The sequence below is a fragment of the Micromys minutus genome, assembly GCF_963924665.1.
Source record: "Micromys minutus genome assembly, chromosome: 24".
Classification (NCBI taxonomy): domain Eukaryota; kingdom Metazoa; phylum Chordata; class Mammalia; order Rodentia; family Muridae; genus Micromys; species Micromys minutus.
In genome coordinates this window covers 39,636,969-39,657,700 of record NC_137959.1, presented here as the reverse complement: position 1 = coordinate 39,657,700, position 20,732 = coordinate 39,636,969, and the positions used below count along the sequence as shown (strand labels likewise).

General features: G+C 52.2%; 1 protein-coding gene across 1 annotated transcript in view; it reads right to left on the bottom strand.

Moving 5' to 3' along the window:
- CMIP (c-Maf inducing protein) overlaps nt 1-20,515 on the bottom strand; it is a 195,718-nt gene extending 175,203 nt beyond the window's left edge. The window contains exon 1 of the mRNA XM_080936738.1: nt 19,811-20,515. Within this exon, the coding sequence (XP_080792864.1) occupies nt 19,811-20,110 (300 nt within the window). The 5' untranslated portion in view covers nt 20,111-20,515. The remainder of the gene's footprint in view (nt 1-19,810) is intronic.
- Between the last annotated feature and the right edge of the window lie 217 nt (nt 20,516-20,732).

Below are 20,732 nucleotides of genomic sequence, written 5' to 3'. Positions count from 1 at the left end.
GCCTCAATCTCTTTCAGGATCTCTAACTAGAAACCAGATCAGGTCCAAGCCGCCTCTAGAGGCCCCTAGAGCATGCCTCCAGGTCATAAAGTCAGAAACCTACTGTCGAACAACCCCAGGTTAGGCTCAGATAGCTTGGGCTCACCACAACGAAGGGTGTTGGCTCTACAGCCTCTTTTATGCACCCAAACCCCCACCCCCAACCCCCTGCAAGGCCACCAGGCAGAGAGAGACAGAGGCAAGATCATGCCAAGCCCAATGACCTGACCCCAATCCCTGGGCCCCTCCTGGCGGAAGACCTAAGAGACTCCCAAGGTTCTCCTCTTTACCTACAATCTTCATATACACATTGTGGCTTCCACAGCATGCTCACAGAAACAAATGAACACACACACACACTCAAGAGTATATATTTTTAAAAAGCCATTCTGTTGGGAGGCAGCGGTGCATGCCTTTAATCACAGCACTCTTGAGGCAGAGACAGGCAGATCTCTTGAGTTCCGGGACAGCCTGGTCTCTATAGAGTAAGTTCTGGAACAGCCAGAGCTACACAGAATACCACTACCTTGAAAAAAGAAAGAAAGATAGATAGATAGATAGTGTAATAGATTGTATATGCTCAGCCCAGGGAGCGACACTATTAAGAGGTGTGGCCTTGTTGGAATAGGTATGTCACTGTGGGCATGGGCTTAAGATCCTTACCCTAGCTGCCTGGAAGTAAGTCTTCCACTATCAGCCTTCAGATGAAGATGTAGAACTCTCAGCTCCTCCTGCACCATGACTGCCTGGAGGCTACCATGTTCCTACCTTGATGATAATGTACTGAACCTTTGAACCTGTAAGCCAGCCCCAACTAAATTTTGTCCTTTATAAGACTTGCCTTGGTCATGGTGTCTGTTCACAGCAGTAAAACCCTAAGACAGACAGACAGACGATAGATAAATAGTAGATAGATAGATGATCTATACATATATAGGTAGACAGATGATAGATAGATTGATTGTCCTAGCAAGCTGCAGGCCTGTACCTGCAACAATCCCCTGGAACTTTGGTCCTGTAGTCCTCTGGTCTTTTAAAGTCACTCCCTGTTGTAGTTAAAGATCAGTGCCCACCTGATTCAGAAGAGAGACAGCTGATGGGCAGGTGGCTGGGCTCTTTACATGGATGTGTTCGGAGAACCCAGAGGAAGGGATGTATTACAATCAAACATGCAGGGAGCTCACTGGCTTTCGCTGACTGCCGGGCTGGAACAGATAGGACAGCCATCCTTCCCAGCACACAGAACCCACCCCAGAGTCAAAGACAAGGTGTTCAAACACAAACCCCACTGTGGTCTACTGAGTTTTCTGGACATGATTTGTGGTGGTGGTGGCGGTGGTTTTGCTTTGGTTTATTTGGGGGGGGGGGGGGTGTTTGTTTTTTGTTTTGTTTTGTTTTTACGAGACAAGACTTTATAGATCTAGCTGTACTGGAATACTGGAACTCTCTCTGTAGACCAGGCTGGCCTCAGAAATCAGCCTTCCTCTGCCTCACAAATTGGGATTAAAGACGTGCACCACCATCACCAGGCTTAAATGTGAGTTCTCAGTGCTCGGCAGAATATAAGCCTTGCTCATTGGGGTTCTTCGACATCCTGTTGCTTTGCTTTCAGGTTCCAGATGTGAGGTAGCCCAAGGTCACCCCACTCATTGGGACGGTTACAGGGTAGGGGCTGACTTAGCCAGGAGTCTCACCTCTCTGACTGCAGATAAGCCCCTGTGCAACAGAAGCTTCCATGATGCTCTCTGCTTATCAGACAATACTAAGATGCCTCGGGAAAGAAAAGGGGAAGAAAAAAAAAAAAAAACACTTGAGGGACAAGGAGTACCAACCTTGAAACTCCAGACTCCAAGTATTTCACCACAGCCCAGAAGACTAAACAGGGTTCCAAGAGCCCAGAAAGCTACACAGATAAAGTGTGGCTTCCCTGGCCACAGAACTCCAGAGGGAGCCTTGAGCTTTTACTCTGAGATGGCCTTTTGTCCACGTGTTCACTTCCGCTCACAGTTCCCTCAGCGCTGTCAGAAAAGAGCACGCTCGGCTGCCCACCTGCCATCTTACCACTCAGCCGATGTAAGGCTTCGGGTATCTAGACTTGGGACACCCCAGAATCCCCTTCTGTCCGGCAAGCTATGGCTCTGCCTTTTACTACGACTGGATGACTCGCTGCTCCTGGGCCCCTGATGAAGAAGAACTCGGAAGAGAACAAAGGGACACACCACACCACTGTACACTGCAACTCATGAGAAAGTGAGCAGGGCAAAACCTAAGAGGGAGGGGTTGGTCAAGACAAAAGCTAATGACAGTAAGTCAGCATCCTGGTCTCCAGGAAGGTAGGTGTGTGTGTGTGTGTGTGTGTGTGTGTGTGTGTGTGTGTGTGTGTGTGTGTCTGTATGTATGTATGTATGTGGTCTATGTATGTGTGGTGTGTGTATGTGTATATGGGGTGTGTGTGTGTGTGTGTGTGTGTGTGTGTGTGCGCTCGAGCGCATGGTGTAGGGGGAGGGGAGTGTATATATGGGTATGTGTGGTGTACCTGTGGTGTGTGTGTGTGTTGTGTGTGTGCTGTATGTGTGATTTTGTGGTGTGTGTGTGTGTGATGTGTGTAGTGTGTATGGTGTGGTATATGTGTATGATGTGTGGTGTGTGTGTGTGTGTGTGTGTGTTTGTGTGTGTAGACAGCCTCATCTTCCTCCACTGCTTTGTTTAGCACATATATGGTAATAGCACATAGCAGGAAATATTTGCCAGGTGTCATGTCCCTCACATGCCTGGCGTGGGGGATGGCCATTCCCAGGTGGGTAGAAGCTCAGGGAAGTCATGTCATTTGACCCTACTTAGATCCAGGAAGTGATGTTATTAGGATTTAAACCCGGTTCTGTGCAGTGCTGCTGGGACCTGAGTCCTGTCCTCCACACCACCCTCCCTTAGACATCAGACTTAAAGCTCTTCTCATGGATACAGATATTCAAGTACATGTGTGAGTGTGCATGCATGCAGGTGCATGTGTGTCTACATGCCTGTGGCGGTCAGAGGTCAATACCAGGTGTATTCTACAAGCCTTTCTCCACTTTTTTTTTTTTTTTTGAGGTAAGGTCTCTCATTGAACTAGTCTGGTAGACCTACTGGTCAAGACATCCTCAAGGATCTTCCCGTCTCATTCCTGGTTCTGGGATTAACAGGCACAAGGTTCAGGCTTTTTTAACATGGGTCATTTGACTACTCTTGAGCAGTGGGTTCTTAGTCTACACAGTAAGAGACTAACACTGTACCTATACTGATTAGTAATGGCTATCTCTGGGCTCACTAAGGAAACAGTGCATCAGAATCGATTAGTAATGTCTACAGAAGGCCAAGGGACAAGTAGCAGCATGTGTCCTATGTGTACCACTCCAGAGTTCTCTTCCAGTACGGACCAGCTCGGACTCTGACCATATAAATAAGTAGTAGGGGGAGGGGACAGAAGACAGATGGGACATTTTCCCACACAGGATGTCCGCACACATCTACTGTCCTCATACCAAGCAAGACAACCAGACACGGCTAACGGATGGACGGCCTGATATAGCCCCGGCCATCTGACATCCCTTCGATAAGTGCACAAACCTTTCAGGAAAGATCTTTGGGTCTACCATGACCAGACACCTTGCTCAACCTAACTCTTGGCTTCCCACAGCCCAGAAAGTCCTGCCAGGATGATCACAGTCATCTAGATGCAATAGGACATTGATGGTCCCAACAAACAAGGGCTACTGTCCCCGTAAATGCCACCAATGCCAGCGTTTTCCTTCAGAGAGGTAATGTTCGCAGGAGCCCAGGACACACTGCGTACTGGTTCAGCAGCCATGCACTCTATCCAGAAGGGAGCCGAAACAACATGTTCTGCAAGGTCCTGGGAGGAAACAGAGTGTGGACACCAAATGGTGTCATTTAAAGATGTTTAAGAAAAAGGACAGACAAGAGGTCTGAATGTGTGGGTGGAAGAGGGGGGGAAGCAGGGACGTCTTTCTGCCTAGGTGGATGAGCCCTCGGTGTTCGCCAAGAACAGAATTTCCTGAGACATAAGACATCCAGTGGGAAAACCCAGAGTGGTCCCAGAATCTAGAAGCTATGACCGATGACCTTCTCAGAGCAGCTCCTGGGAGGAAAGACGGAGAACGGAGGAATATGGGGTCAGGGACAGATGAGGTCAGGGTCTCACCTGCAAGGAGGCTCCTCAGCCAGGCTCTCAGAAGGGACTCAGCCCTCAGCCCTTATCCAACAGGAAGAAGAAAATCTTCCCTCCCCGAAGGAAGAGGCTGCCGGATGTGACCGGTGTGCTAGACTCAAGAGGTCTATGGATCCACGGAGGCCACTGAGTTTGGATTGTAGAGCTGACGGGTTAAAGAGAAAGTCTCCTGCACCTGACAGTGACAACCCAAACACTAAGTAAGACAGAGATGACCCATCCAGTGAGCGCTTGAACGTGCACACTCACACACACAGGGATGGGGCGAGGAGCTTCCCAGGGGCCCCTGTTGGATAGAGGCAGGTGGTCTGGACACCGCAGCTCCAGGTGGGTCATCCAAAGCAGAGTTCCTGCCCTGTAGGGACAGTCAGCCCATCAGAGAGACCCAGGTGCATGATGGGGCCTCGAGCAGCTTTCTCTTGCTCGAATGCTCCGACCAAGGCCACCGTTCTGATCCGACACAGGTGTCACAAGCAATACCATTTAGAAAATAAAAACAACTTTCAATTCTGTTTTTAAATCGTATTTTCCGAGATCAAAATCTTATTTACCAAGCGCTGCCGCTGAAAGCCAAGGGGGAACCCACGGAGATGTCTTAATGCTCTGACTCCATGTTGCTCCAGCGGGAGATATGGTGGGTCGAGATCAGAACCTAGAATGGGGCTCAGACCAGATTCTAGGTGCCTGGGGTCCAGCATGGTCTCACGTGCATACTCTACAGGAGTCTTTTGGCCCCAAAGCCACCAGACAGGGTGGGACCCTCTAAAAAAACTGGAGGTTTTTTTAATCCCTTCACAACCTGAGAACCGTCAAATAGCTACATTCATTCAAAGGCCTGGACTGACCCTGGCATCCATGGAGGAAAGGACCCCAAAACTGCCACCAACCCACAGAACGTGGTAATAATGATGATGGTATAGCAGAAGGGATCGGCCAAGGCACTTGTCGGAGAGACAGTGATACACCCTTAAGAGGCACTGACCACTGGGCTAACTCTCCCGATCCTGGGAGGTGACTCCACCCTCCTCCACTGCAGGGGGCAAGGGAAACCAGGGCTAGTTCCTTTTTAGTGAGATGAAGCTAATAATGCAAAGGCAGGAAGATGAAAGAGCACGAGAACCCTTCCCCCACCCGAGCTTGAGTGTGTCCAATACTTCACAGGGCATTCTGGGCTCCCGGACCACATACCCAGAAGAGAGCCTGGCTGTTAGGAAGACTTGCATAAATATCAATTCACCTCAGCTCAGGCTACCAAAGACAGACCAAAGTAACTTCCGAAAGGCTGTAGATGGAGTCTCCTCATAGTTCATGTCCCACAGACCACACATTCTAACCACCTCCAGAGAGAGACCCTGTGCAGTCAGGGACCGGAGGAGTGGTGGCCAGACTGTCACATGAGGGATGGTGGCAACCCCCAACTACCTCCATAGGGGATGCTAATAAGCAGAGTCTCCTTCAGGTAACCACACCTTCCCGATAAGAGGGGAAGGGCCAGGCCATATCCAGAGGACAGAGGTCCAGAGATATCTTCATGCAGGGCTGCTCTGACTGGGCAGGAAGGGCCCGACCCAGCTGCACTAAGCAAAGGCGATGTGGGTGGTAGTTCTCCTGGACCCACCCTGAGCGTTGCGGTAGCCCAGAGGACTACACCAGAAGAACGGCTCCCCTGGACAGAGACCCCACCTCATCCTGTAAGGAACCTGCTGACAGGTCCTTCCCACAACTCCAGAATCTTCTTCCTTCTGCTGTCTTTTCTCCATGTGGTTCAATTTATCCTTCAAAGACGTAGGCCTCTCCACCACCTCGGTGGGGCTTAGGTCAAACAGCTGGACCCAGGGCCTCCAGCATGCTAGGCAGGTGCTTAACCACTGAGCCACCCTCCCTAACTGCTCCTCATTTTTGCTGAGGCAAGTCTCCAATGGCCAGGACTGACCTGCCAGCTATGGAGCAGAGAATAAATGTCCTGAACTCCTGAGCCTCGTGCTGGGGACAAGCCCAGGACCTCATGCGTGGGTGGCAAATGCTCCACCAACTGAGTTCTACCCTAGCCTTTGCTTTGCGTCATTCTATTGAGACAGGGTCTCGCTAAGCTGATGGGACTAACCTTGAACTTTCCAGTCTCCTGCCCCAGCCTCTAGAGTAGCTAGGAAGATGGCCTACACTATCACATTCTGACTTACAATGTTTTTAGAAAAGGGGAGAAGCTACGCCACCTGCCCTAGCTACTCCCTCTCCTCCTTAAGCCTCTACCACCACCACCCAGCTCCCATTGGTATACACGTAACAGACACACATGCACACCGCATGCACAACTGCCTATTCATACATATGTGTGCACGGGCACACACACACACACACACACACACACACACACGCAGGCATATGCACACTAATCTGTTTCAAAAGGCAAGAAGCAGATCAAGACATTTTCCTTATGGTAAACTTTCTTATGCTTTTTTTTTTTTTTTTTTATGTATATGGGTGTTTTGCCTACATATATGTCTGTGCACCACATGTATGTCTGGAGCCTGTGAAGCCCAGCAGAGAGTGTCAGATCCCCAGGAGTTACAGATAGTTGTGAACCACTGTGTATAAGCCCGAAATCAAACCCAGGTCCTCTGGAAGAGCAGTAAGTGTTCCTAGCCACTGAACCATCCCTCCAGCCCCTCTTAATACTAATTCTTCTTGGTCACCTTTTTAGTGGCAAAGATACAACTCTTTTTCAACTACCCATCTCTAAAAAAAAAAATGTCCTGGGTCATCAGCCCAAGTGGGGACAGCAATGGGTCACTGGGAAGAATCAAAGGTAGGGCTGCCTGCTAACACCCTGGCCAGCCTGGATTCCATCCGGGGCTCTTGGCTCCATATTACATGAGCTGTGACAAAGTGGGCTGTCTCTCCTGTACCCACACCTCCCTTGACTCCCTGGAGGAAGCCTGGTGACTATGGCGAGGATCAAAGTGCCCAGCTCTGTCGTGGGCAGCTGCTTGCCCAGAATATGGGACCTCGTATGGAAGGAGCTGGTGATGATGGGTGTAAACTGAACAGTTCTCAGTCGGGGCACTGTGGTCCACGGACTGAGGCAACTCTAGTCTAGCAGACATGATGGCAGCAAGTCAATCAAGACCAGAGATGTTGCTCAACGCGGCGCAGTGGACAGGACGGGTGTCTCACCACACGTGACTGGGCTCCACCAAAAGCTGGTGTGTGACCACTGCTAAGCAGACAGTAAGCACTCGAGGGGCTTTACCTTAAGAGACAAGTCACCAAGATCCACAGGGACTAGGGCTATGCTGTGCATTGCTGCCAGTCAAGTGGATGTGTGTGGAAAGGAGAAAACATGATTCTTTGCTACCCAGAGCAGACAGAGGTGGTGCCAACAGACTGTCATGGCTCCTCACGGGGTGGTTTGGATTTTCTTCCTTTATTTCATAAGACTGCACTCAACCATGTGTTCTTATTATAAGTAAGCAACTAGCTGATAGGTAGGGAGAGCTGAGAGAGGCTCCCCATACCACCTACAAGGTTAAGAGTCACATACACAGGAGCAAGCCCCACTGCAAGCAGGCAAGGTAGCCCTCAAAGGCTGTCAGAGTGGCCCACAAATGTTTCCAGCGGAAATGTCAAAGCTTAGGCAAAGACAGCAGACAGGTGGGTAAGGTACCACTCCATGGCTACTGAACTTCAAGGCTAAGATATGTCAGGGTCAGGTGGGATGGGGCAACTGGCCAATTCGGGTGGTAAACTGAGGCTCTAGGAGGCAGAGTAGCTGTCCCAAGAGCAACAAGAGACAGTGAAGACGCAAGCCTCCTCCATGACTCTACTGAGATGGGTTTGCAGAAAGATCTGGGTGACAGATGCAGTCTCTGAGGTCCCCCCTCCCTCTCTGTAGATTGCCCTGAAGCTGTTTGTATTCTAATGTTAATTCAACTTCCCCAAGAAGGGCTGGCTAGTCAAGAGACTCCAACTGAACCTTCCCATTTTAATTGGTAAAACAGAGGAAAGCCGGTGACACTGGGAGGGGCAAGGGAAGTAGAGAAGGCTGAGAGCTCTGAGGAGGTCAGAGGATGGAGGGTGAAGAAATTTGTGGCAACGTGGAGTTTCCCAAGGACCAGCTGGACCCAGGTGATATTAATTGGCGTTAAATAGCTGTGAACATTAAGGATTTTATAGGTCTAGCATCTTATATAAAGGGCAGTTTGTAACTTTGTCTATTTCATGTAATATTGTTGTGTAGCGGGTTTGTGGATTGAGAGTATAAACCTGTATGAAAAGCTACTGGGCTGTAGAGTTGTGTTTGTGTGGGATTTGGGGGTACAGAAATACCCCGGGACAGAGGCAGAGAACAGGCGGTAATAAACCGCCAAGGGAAGGGAGTTGCGCAGACGAGTTGGGCTGTGGCGGCTCAGAACAGGCTCCAGAGGTGCGCGCGGCTCCGTATCAGGGTCGGGCCTGAGGAGTGAGACCTCAGGGCCGGAAAAGACATAAACCGATTTTATTTTTTAATATTTACTGCAACACCTCTCCACCCAGGCAAAGCCTCCTGTTCTACCCACACAGTCCTTTTGGCAGCATGATGCCCAGGAGTCCCCCTGCCATTTGTTCTTAACCTATAGAGCGGCGGTTCTCCGCCATCCAGATGCTCTGGCCTTTTCATACAGCTCCTCATGCTGTGAACCCCCCCAACCACAAAACTACTTTGTCGCTACTTCATAACTGTAATTTTGCTACTGTTATGAATCATAATGGAAATACCTGATATGCAGGCTATCTGACAGGCAGTCCCAAAGAGACCCAGACCCACAGGGTGAGAACCGCTGCTCCGCCCTGCTTACCAGTGGACTGTGACGCTCATGAAACATTCGCCTGTAAAATGGGCGCCACCTCACGAGCTCCTTTAAGCAAAAGACTTGGAGCTGATGTACATGAGGCCGCTGTTATCAGTCCCTTGCCGGTGACTCAGCCCTTGCTGTCACACTCCTATGGAGTCACGGAAGCAACTGGAGGCCACTGGTTCTGAAGCCATGTTGCCCATTATAACCTTAATCTCTCAAGAGACACTCACTCTGTGAGCACAGTGCCTGAGGTACTCACTCTGTGAGCACAGTGCCTGAGGTACTCACTCTATGAGTACAATGCCTGAAGCACTCACTTCGGGGCTGATGCAAAGCGAAATGCTCATACAGAACCGAGAGACATGGTGTAGCTAGAGCAAGTATCCACACCTCGGTCACTAACATCCTGGTGAGCTCTCGGACTCTGGGATCTGCCTGGCTTTCTGGAACCCCCAACCCAGCAGCCAATTACCGTTTGCCCAACCCTAATGAGAGCCTCTATGGCAGACTGGTGAATTCTGATGAACCAAGAACCAGACTGAGCAAAACAAGTCCTTGTTCCCCTTTGTAACAGGCAGCCCTGCCCCCCACCTCCAACCACCCCTGGAACTTCCTCCACTGCAGACCCAATGCAGAGACACCCTCAGAAACTTGCAAAACGCCGGTCCATCCTCTGGCTTTGGATACAACCCAATAGGGCTGGCCTGGGCCTCCCCTTCTTGCAGGCCTCAAAGGACAGGAAAGGAGCTACACATGGTGCCTCACACCGTGAGGGGGACTCTTCAAGTCCACTTTAGGCAAAAGACTAGGATCTCCAGAACTGCTTCCTGTAGGGCCATAGAGGCCCGAGGTCTGCAAGGCTGTGGAGAGCTAGAAGTGCAAACACATTCCTCAGTGTGTGCATCCACTCTCTTTCAAGAGAGGACTCCCAGCTAGGGAGTGAGCGGCTTCACTCATTCATTCGCTCATTCATTCATTCATCCATCCACACACCCACAATTCATCCGTTCACCCATCCATAGAAAGGAAGTCAGCTGGGAAGTGCTGCCTCAGTCTCCCCGATCTGTAAAATGGAGAGAGCAATTGTAGTGGACAGAACTGTGAGAGTCATTAAGGACTGGCCATGTTGAGTGGCTTCTGCCCTGTCGCTGCTGTGACTAACTTCCTGACCCTGATGACTCAAACATGCCTGGGGTCTTCAATCTCTCTTTGGTGAAACCCTGCATACCCCGTAAAGCGGCCATCAGGGTTCCCCTGCTCTAACACACACACACACACACACACACACACACACACACACACACGGACTACCTGCCCTGGTGGACTTAGCCCAGACTGCATTGCATCCGTCCATCTGTCTCTCACACTTGTACTTACAGTAGGGACAGTGGTACCCACAACCACACAGCCTCCTAAAATGTACCACTGCCCCTCTAACCTTTGCCTTGGCTCTCCTGTCCTTCTGTCTGCTTGTACCCATAACCCGCCATCCTTTCTCTACCATTTCTAATCCCAGCACAAAGGGTCCTTGAGGAAAACCATGGGTGTGTAGATGGGTGGAGCTCAAGAGCCTAACAACCCGACTTTGGTCCCCAGAACCAACATAAGGAAAGCTGGACGAGGCCGGCAGTGTATATCTGTGATCCCAGGAGAACCAGCTGGAAACCTGCAGGTGCAGCCTGAGTGTGCAGACCCTGCCTCCAGGCCAGCCACGCTGAGTGTGCAAACCCTGCCTCCAAAACAAGATAAAGGAGCAAACCATCCCGAAAAAAAAAAAAGTTGTCCTCTGACCCCACACATGCCATGGCACATGCACCCACTCACATACACACATGCACAAGCAGACACAATAACCATTATTAATAAATTTTAGAGTCTGGCAATAATGGTGCACGCCTTTAATCCTGGCACTCAGGAGGCAGAGGAAAGCGGGTCTCTGAGATCAGCCTGGTCTACGGAGTGAGTTCCAGGGCAGACAGGGGTAGTACAGAGAAACCCCATCTAAAGAATGAATAAATAAACAAACAAACGTTTTAAAGCAGGAAAGATTTGATCAACTAAATGAAGGGTTTCCCTAAAGCCACCTACTTGCAGGACAGCCACGCTATCCCCCAAATAGCAAGAAGACACACACACACCGGAGACCATGCACTCTGCTCATGGCAAACGCAGCCCTTCTGGAGACAAGATGGACTTCTCTTGTACTCCCCGCCAGCATCATACCTGGGGTACCTCCTCCTTGCAAGCATCCTCCCTGGAGAACCCCACTCTCAAGCGAGTGTCTCGAGTACTCACGCCTCTACGCAATCACTCTGAAGACCAGGGGAGCACGGTGCCTACACACACTAGGGAAATGACAACTGTCCCCAACCCTGAGCAGGCTTCTTCCCCTCCATTGTTCCTTACCAAAGAGGAGCAAATCCCGGGCCTGCCAGCAGCCTCCTTCCACTCTGAAGTGGCTGTGCCGTCAGTGCCTTCGGGATCTCAAGGCCAATGCTGCACGCCAAGAGGGGCGAGCCACAGCTCCTCCAGGGCTCGCCTCCTGAGTTACATCTCTCCGTAGCTCGGGCTAACCTAGAACTTCCTGTGTAGCCTAGGCTGGCCTCAAACGAGTGATCCTCCTGCCGAAGACTCCCAAGTGCTGAGACCACAGGCATACTCCACCTCTAGCTCACATTGCCCAGGCTCTCCTGGGCTGAGGTATAGGCCTTGCCTCTTGCCCCACCATCCCCACAGAGGACCTAGAGGAGGCCCAAGTTGGAACCAAGTACAAAGGAGGCCATGTAAGTTAGCATAAACTCCACCCCACAGTTACCTGGCACTATAAAAGGGGCTACTTGATTTCTCCTCATTCCCCTGTTCTGGTTCTTGCTCTTGCTTTCCAGTCCCTCTCCCCCTCCCCCTCCCTGCTCTCTCTCCACATTCTCATGGCCAGCTTCTCTCTGCCCCTACTACCCTCTTAACTCCCCTCCCCAAGCCCCAATAAACTCTATTCTGTTCTATACCATCACGCGGCTGGTCCCTCAGGGGGAAGGGATGCCCAACCTGGGCCCACTAGAGGCATCCCCCTTCCCCCACATCTCTATAGATAGAACATACCCCCCCTTTATCTTTTTCATAACAAGGTACCTCAGAGATAAATGGGACAGTCAGTGCCCAACAGAGAGCCCTCTGGAACCATGATGAGCAAAGAAAAAACAAACACCGCCTGAAGCCATCAGGCCTCTGGGTGGGAGGGGAGGCTGTTTGTTACACAGCCAGTGAGCACTGGCTGACACATCCTCCAGCTGGGCCTGGAACAAACAAGTTCATTCATTTGGCCTAGCCAGGAAGCTAGAGAGAGAAACAGAGAATCCAGGACTGCTATCTTCAACTACTCTTGACCTCTCAAGAGTCCAGGGCAGACTCAGAACACCCAAGAAAACCAACAGAAGTCCAGGTGTTTGTTCCCCACGGGTGACCTCTCCTGAGCTGGACCAGCGAGAGCCCAGCCCCAGCGAGCACCTGCTTCCCAGCCTGATTCCTACAGTCCCACCCACCAGCAGACTGGAGGAGCCGACTCACCTGCCTAGTTCCACAGCCTTCTTCTCACTGCTGATAACAACTGGAAAACAACAGGAACCAAGGCCAGGAGAGGAGGCAACTGTATGGGGCACCCCCAGTTAAATTATTGCAAGGGTCTTTGGGCCGCATCAGCCCCTCCCCACCTGCAATCTAGTGGTGAATCAGAGGATTCTAGAACCTGGGGTCTTTGGAAGCTGGTTATTCACCAACTCTGCTGAAGCATTATTCTGCCAGAGGGCTGGAGAGATGGCTCAGGGGTTAAGAGCACTCACTCACTGCTCTTCCAGAGGCGCCGGGTTCAATTCCCAGCAGCTACATGGTGACTCACAACCATCTGTTATGGGATAGAATGCCCTCTTCTGGTGACAGTGTGCTCATATACATAAAATGCATCTTTAAAAAAAAAAAAAGCATTCTGCCTGGCTGGGTCATTTTAAGACCCTTTCAACACAAATACTACAAAGCTGTTCTTGAGTCTTTATTGGGAAGATGCAGAGACAGACTCTCAAAGAGAAAAACTAGACTGAAACTTCCTGGGGCAAGCAACAACATATACCCAAGAATATTCAAGATGCTTGCTGAAAAAAAGAAGAAATTGGGGGGTGGAGGTAGGAGTAGAGTGAGGAGACGGGGTCTTACTGTGGAACCCAGGTTAACCCCAAAACTGGTGTCAAACCTCCTGTCTCACCCTCTTGAGTGCTAAGATTACAAGATGTAAAAAGACAAAAAACAAAAACCAATAGTTGGGCATGGTGCACGTGCCTTTAATCCCAGCACTAGGAGGGCAAAGGCAGGCAGATCTCTGTTCGAGGCCAGCCTGGTCTACAGAGTGAGTTCCAGGACAGACAGGGATACACACAGAGAAACTCTGTTTTGAAAAAACAAACAAACAAACAACAGGCCCCAGGAGAAAAGTGAACACTGAGCTTTTATCAAATTCCCTCTGGCCTCAGGGGCCTTTTGCATTTGCTCAGTCCCTCAGCCTGAAAAGCCCTCCCCTGACAGCGATGCCACACCTTCTCTGACATACAGACTCCCTTAAGCCCACAGCTTACTGGTCTTAGTAGCCTGCTGTTTGCTGTCTCCCAAGTACTCAGAACAGTGGCATTTATCTGTTGAATGAATACCTTGCCTCCCTTAACCCCAACATCAAGTCTGAAAGGAAGTCCTCACAATCCTCCCTCTACAGATAAGGCAGTCATCTGGGAAGCTGCAGAGGCAGGATTCCAGGTCACCTGTCTGATGTCAAGTCTGTGTTCACACAGTTTCATCTCCTAGCTCTCTCACCAGGCACAGCGGATCTTACACATGGCAGAGGTGAGGAGGTGGATCCTTAAGACAGGAACGACTTCAACCCTAGAAACCTTTGCTGCCACCCGCCTCAGTCTGGAGATACGTGTGTGTGTGTGTGTGTGTGTGTGTGTGTGTGTGTGTGTGTGTGTGTGTGATTGAATTAGCATGCACGTTACCAAATGCATCCAAACTGCAGGGAATGAGGCTTGCACGAGAGAGAGAGAGAGAGAGAGAGAGAGAGAGAGAGAGAGAGAGAGAGAGAGAGAGAGAGAGAGCAGGCACCTCTGACACCCACCTCAGCACCTCTAGTTAGGGATCCCCCGGAGGGAGTGAAGTGTCCTTTTCAAAGGTATGCCCAGCCCTAGACCAAATACACCAGCTACCTGGTTCACCAGAGAGAGGAGAAAGGAAGATAAATTCTATCCACACCCCCACCTCCCTTTCTCTCTTACAAGACTGAGCCACCTGGCTTTCATCCTGAGGAAAACAGGAAGGAAGAAGAAAATGAGGCTCTAGGTTTGAGCAGCCCAGACCCTGATCCTCAGAACAAAGATGCAAGCAGTATCTTCCTTCCCTCAGCTCCTGGTGGCAGGGCTGGCAGACAGACCCCGTGGGAACTCACTTCCTGGTGACATTCTGCCAGACTGAAGCATGCCCCCACCCCCAAGAAAGTACGCAAACATTTAAACTGTTAAAACAGATACAAATTCCGCTGATAAAAATGGGGAGTTGCCAACAACTGAAAGGAAGCTAAATGCCCAATGGCGAGGGAGGGGAACTGGTCTGCCCACGACATTAGTACCATACACTTCAAGACAGGGAAAATCACACAGCAGCGGGAAGAGGACACGCGGGTGGATCTAAAGCGAACTCCAAATGCAGGGTCTAGCATGTGTGCTCATGTCCAGAGTGCCCTGCAAGGAAACCCAAGAAAACACACAACAGGGCTGGCCTTGGAAGACGGACTACTGAGGAGGACTGTTGAAGCATGAGGTAAAGCTGCAGCCTTTCCCTGCAGTTTGGATGCATTTGGTAACGTGCATGCTAATTCAATTACACACACACACACACACATATATTTACTTTTTTAAAAAAATGGGTTTTTGGTGCAGGGGAGTAGGAGACAAGTTCGTTTGTGGTCCCAGGGATCGTAATCAGGTGGTAGTCGGGGCGGCAACTTAAGTGCTGAGCCGGCTTGGCTGCCCATAATCCTTCCGTTTCTACCGAGCTCAATGGGGGGGGGGCTCTCGTCACAAAAACTGTTCCTGACTGTGTGCTGGCTGCCCCACTACCAGAACCGGTGTCGACATCTGGACGATCACCATAATAAATGAGGCGAACTGTCACCCGGCACGTGGACACAGCCAGGAAGTTGCGGCCTCAGGCTCCAGCCCTCTGCCCCACGGTGGGGGGCGGGGGGGGCACTGCGAGGCTATGCTGCCCTGCTCGGTTAATCCTTTAATCATGGGTGTGACTAGACCATCTCAAATGTCCATTCCAAGGAAATGCCAGGCTGGTCCCCTTGGAGAGAGGTGAGGGGAAAAGTGACCAGTGGTGAGTACCTGGGGGCACTTTGCCTTTAGAATAATTCAGCTCCTGTGCTGCCCACAAAAATGCCCAGAAAGTCCCTCCCCTCTAGCAAGTGAGCGAACGGGACCACACAAGAGCCACCCGGGCTCCCAAAAACACAAGGCTCCGCTGTCACCCTGTAGGGGAGCACCCAGCAAAACACCTTCTACCAGGAAGGGCATCGGTGGCCAGCCTGAGCAGCTCCCCTTAAAATGTACTGACTTCCTACAGCCTGTGGAAGGCAGGCCATGCCGCCTGGCCACAGAGAACGCCATATGCTCATGCCCGTCCTCTCCATCCCAGCCCCCATTTCTGAACACACAACTACCTAGGAAACAAATCTGATGTGCTCCAATATCTACTCGTGACCATTAAAAAAAAAAAAAGTGCTTACTGAGTGGCAGGATCATAAAAGGAGGAAAGAATGGGCAGACAGAGGAGGGACCTACGTGGCAAAAAAAAAAAAGAAACATTAGCTCATATTCATTCCAGCATCTGTGTGTACAGAGATGGGAGCCCTGGGGACTGAAGGGTTTCATTCTCAAGGGGGAGAAAAAAAAACCCCAGCACCTGGAGGTGACACCTAGACACTTAACTAGAAAAGGACCACACAGTAGGTCTCAGAAGCCCGTCTGCTGAAACAAATTCCAAGTTCACAGGATGGATGCTCAGACACCCCGGAGGGAAAAGAGCCACAGACACGAACAGCCAGATTCCCAGAGATGTTGGAGTCGAGCAGCAGCGCAGAGAATGTGAGCGGCAGCCCTGGAGGAACAAGGCTGAGAATAAAGACGCCTGCTGTCCCTCGTGTCCCAATCCCTATTCGGGGAACTGTGCAGTTCGGTCCCACTGTTCTGAAACCGTTCAGTTTGGTTGTTTTGTTCTGGTTTGTTTTTAACGGGTGAGATGAATGAAAGATAGGGGTGCTTGCCATTCTTTCTTTCTTTCTTTCTTTCTTTCTTTCTTTCTTTCTTTTTTTTTTTTTAACCTCTTTGGTGCAGTGGAAACAAAGACTAGAGACAAAAGACAAACATGTCTAGCAGGTGATCAAATTTAGCCAAGCAGCCAACAGCAAGATGGATGCCTATCCTCTCCAATGAGGACACTTCTACAAAAAAAAAAAAAAAATGGGTTCATTGTAACAAGGTAGGGAGCTGCTGAGCCCAGAAGGCCCTGGGCAAGTTCATGTAAAGGAGAAAGAAGCAACAGAGGCAGCCTCAGGAGCAACCCTACTACACATGTCGGAGACCCTCCTACACATGTCTGAGACCCTCCTACACATGTCGGAGACCTCCTCCTCTGTTGACAAGCACTGTGGCTCCAAAGGATCCAAAGTCTCCTAAGTTCATCAAAGCTGGCCTTGCTTCTGCAAAGGCTTAATCAGTAACCGGACCAGTAGACAGCACAGGGCAAGTTCTGACCTGACCCCATGGAAGGGCAAAGTTTACAGCCAGGTCAGGAGAGGGGTGTCAGGTCTGGTGACACCAGACTCCCTTTTAGTTCTCTGCCCCAGGGAACCAAGAGACCTCCGCACTAAGTGTGTCACCAGCTGGTAAGCCATGCCAGAAGGGACTGAGAGACCCCAGAAACTTGGCTTACACCCCAGCACAGGGCACCTGGGGTCCAGGAAGCCTCTCTATTCCTAACGATTCAAGTGTAGACATCTGACTCGGTGGATGGTTTGGGCAAAGGAGTGGATTGTTTGTTGACAGACTGAAATCCTGACCAGTGCCTCTGAGTCCTGTTCCTGAGGTCCACACAATTAACTGGATAACCCCCAGACAACTCTAAACCGAGCTTCTTAGGGACAACGTACACCTCACCCCTCTGTGAGACACACTTCTACATGGGCTACTCAAGGCTGGGCCGGGGACTACAAATGGGTTTTGGGGAATGAACTACATTCGAATTCACCTTTGTTTCATTTGAGCAAACATTTCTCAATACAGTGGTTGGGCCGCACTATAAAATGCAGACAGGTTACATAATGCCCAGGCCTAAGGGAACCCCAAGGAGGCTCCTCCACTTTCCAGAGAGTGGACACAAAGCAAACATGGGACAGGATCTCTAGCAGCAAACCCCAACCCCACCTCTGGCCTGGAGGCCACTGATCCAGGCCCTGGTGGCCACACCTCCATTCACACAGGCCCCCCCCTCCTGGGGGGAGGTTTTGGGGGAGCCACACACCTCCACTAGAGGCCTCCACTGGAAGCCCCCACTGACACCCCCACAAAGCAAAGAGCTACATTGTCAGAATTCCCTCATGCCAGGTGAGGAAAGGGTAGGGCAGGGTTACACTAGCCTGGGCCAAGTTTCCAGTTCCTCTTTTCCTATTTTCTAACACACAACAAGACTCCACCAAGACCAGACTTGCATCTCAGATAAACCCGAGGCCACACACAGGACTCAGGTATTCCTTGGTGGTATCCCACACACCTATGCCGGCATGGGTGGGCAGGGGGGGTCCTACCTGCTGGAGATACCCGGGTCTGATTCCTTTCTGCTTTCTCCTAACAGACAGACCTCTTGGGCAGCCAGGGAAAGTAGGGGGTCTCTAGCCTGAGGTAGCCACACAGTGATTGTGCTCCGGAGGACCGGGGAATGCCCTGTCCTTCCTGTAACGGTCACTGTCCCTCACAATACTGTCCTTTGCTGACAACTCCTTGGCATTTTGAGGGATGGCATGAAAAAGAACAGAGCCTAAAAAGACATCCCCACCCCCAACTCAGCCAGGTACTAATGCTAAAGCCAAACTTGGGGTCTCCAGAGCCCGGGGAAGGTTCCCAGGCACCTCTGAGACCTGAAACCCTCAGTGCTGGCCAATCAAATGGAGATCAAGGCCGAGGCCTATGACTCAAGGCAGGTTTAAGAACACACACCAGTCTAGGAGAAGACCGGGCCGCCTCCCGGCAACCCTCAATCCTCCTGGGGACAAAGTCTGCAGTTACTGCACCAACATGCCCACAGCCTAGAAGAAAAGAGGTGCTTTGAGTACATCAGAGCCAAAATTTAGAATAAATGCCCTCTTGTACCACAAAGGGATAGGGTAGACACAAGGAGTAGGGTGTCTAGGCTAACTTCCCCCCCTCCCCATTCCTAGGAGCATGTGTCACAGTCTGTGACACACCATCAAGGGAACACGGATGCCGAGCAATGTCTACACACACGCTACACATTTGTGGCATGCATGTAAGCAACAGCCTGTTTCCTGGCTGGGCTTTCTTGGCACAGGTGTGAGCTCGGCGGTGCATTCTGCCCTCTCTCATGATGTTTAGTAAACACCTCGGAGCCTGCCATGGGGGTACGGCACGTCCTAGACAAGAAGGGGGCCCCCAACAAAGATATGTTCCCCAAGCGCCAGGCTAAGGCCCAGCCAGAGCCTGTATTTGAAACTGCCCTTGTTGGAAAACACAAAGCATCCTGTTTAGGCCCTGCCCACCGCCCCCACTCCCCCTCTTCGACCCCACCACAGCTGTCTGTCCCCAGGAGGAAGAAGGCCACCATTTGCAGATTCGATTTCCGAAAGCAACTAGTAAGATCCTCCTTTCTCCATCTCCTCCAGCTGACCTGGCCCTGGCCACACAGAAAAAAAAAAAAAAAAAAAAAACTGTAACAAAACAGGACGCAGCCACAAAACATGCTTACACACGCTCCACAGACAACGCAAGGGCAGGCTGGGCAGCCCAGCTTCTTCTACCCAGAGAACTTGACTAGCCCAGGGTCTGAGCGGGTCCAAGACCTCGAACCCCTCCCCCTCCAACCTCCTAACGTGCGAAGAAGATTTTTAGAAAGGGCAGACACCCGGTTTTGCCTTGCCAGGCCCGGCAGGAAAAAAAAAAAAAAAAAGAATAAAGGCAGGCTAAAGCAAGCGCAGGAGTTGCTTTCTGGAAATTGTTGGCGCTGGGGGTTTACGGTTTTTATGGAGGGGAGGGCTGCGTTTTGTTTTCTCCTGTAGCTCAGATCCAGATGGGCAACGAGTTCAGAAAAGGAACAACACACCACTAATCTCAGGGCCCAGTCTAGGGTTCACCAGGGTCCTAGCCATCGGAAACGCAGGCGCTTAGGCAAAAGTCCCCAAGCACTCAGCCCGGGTGGGCTAAGTGTCCAGGATACGAAGAAGGGCTCCCATAGCCTGCCTTGGAGGATCAAGTCTAGATGTTCCAGCCCAGCTCCGGGCGCAGGCCGGGACTAGGGGGCCGCGCGTTCGGGGACAACCAGCAGGGCGCCTCGGTCCCTGGGGACCCCAGCTTGGGGAGCCCCACGGCCACGCAGGGCCACTCACCGTGGCGGATGCCAAGCTGTTGTCAGCTAGCGTTAGGTGGTGCGGCTCCCAACGCCTCAGGAATTTGGAGGTGAGGATCTTGCTGAGAAAGGTCCGAGGGTGCCGGATGACACAGACTTGAATGTCGCCCTCCTGCAGCAGCTTGTACCTCATCCCGTTGCAAAGCAGCAGGGCCCGGCGGCAAGGCACGGCGCCCATCACCTTGGTGCCCTCGGGGCCCGACACGTCGCTCCCTAGCAGCGGCTTGGTCTCCTCGATCTGCCGGGGGTCGCCGCCGCCCGAGCTGCTCGTCACATCCATGGCCGCGCCGGGGCGGGGGCCGCGCGCGCGATCGCGGCTGGCGTGGGGCCGGGCCGGCGGGGCCCCCGCGGAGGGCCCGCACCCCCCCACCGCCGGGAAGGTGGGGGGGCGTGGGCTGGGGGCGCCCCGCGGGGACGAACGGGAGCGCGCGGGGGCGGGCGGGTGCGCGCGGGGCGCTTCCTGGGCTGCTTCCTTCTAGCTGCTGGGGCGCATGCCGGCGCGAACGGGTTGGCGACTGCGGCGAGGGCGGCGGGCGATCGCGGGGCGCAGAGAGGATCGGGTCCTCCGGGGGCGGGGGCGGCGCCGGGGACGGCGGGCGCGGGCGTGTCTCGGCCTCGCGCGGGCGCGCTGTGCGGTGCGTGTGTCCGCGTCCGTCCGCGAGTGTGTGCTGCGGGCGGGGGCCGCGCCGGCTGCCGGGGAGATTGCGGGAGGCTGGCGCGCGCGATTGGTCCCCGCGGGGTCATGTGCCCGCCCTCTGACGTCAATGGCGGCAACAGCGGCTTCGGCCTCCCCGGGGCGGGCGGAGTCCGGGATGGGCCGGGCTCCGGGCGGGGACTTGGTGGAGGCGGGCGCGGCCCGACGGGAGGGGCGGCCTCTGGGGAGGGGGCCGGGGTTGGGCAAG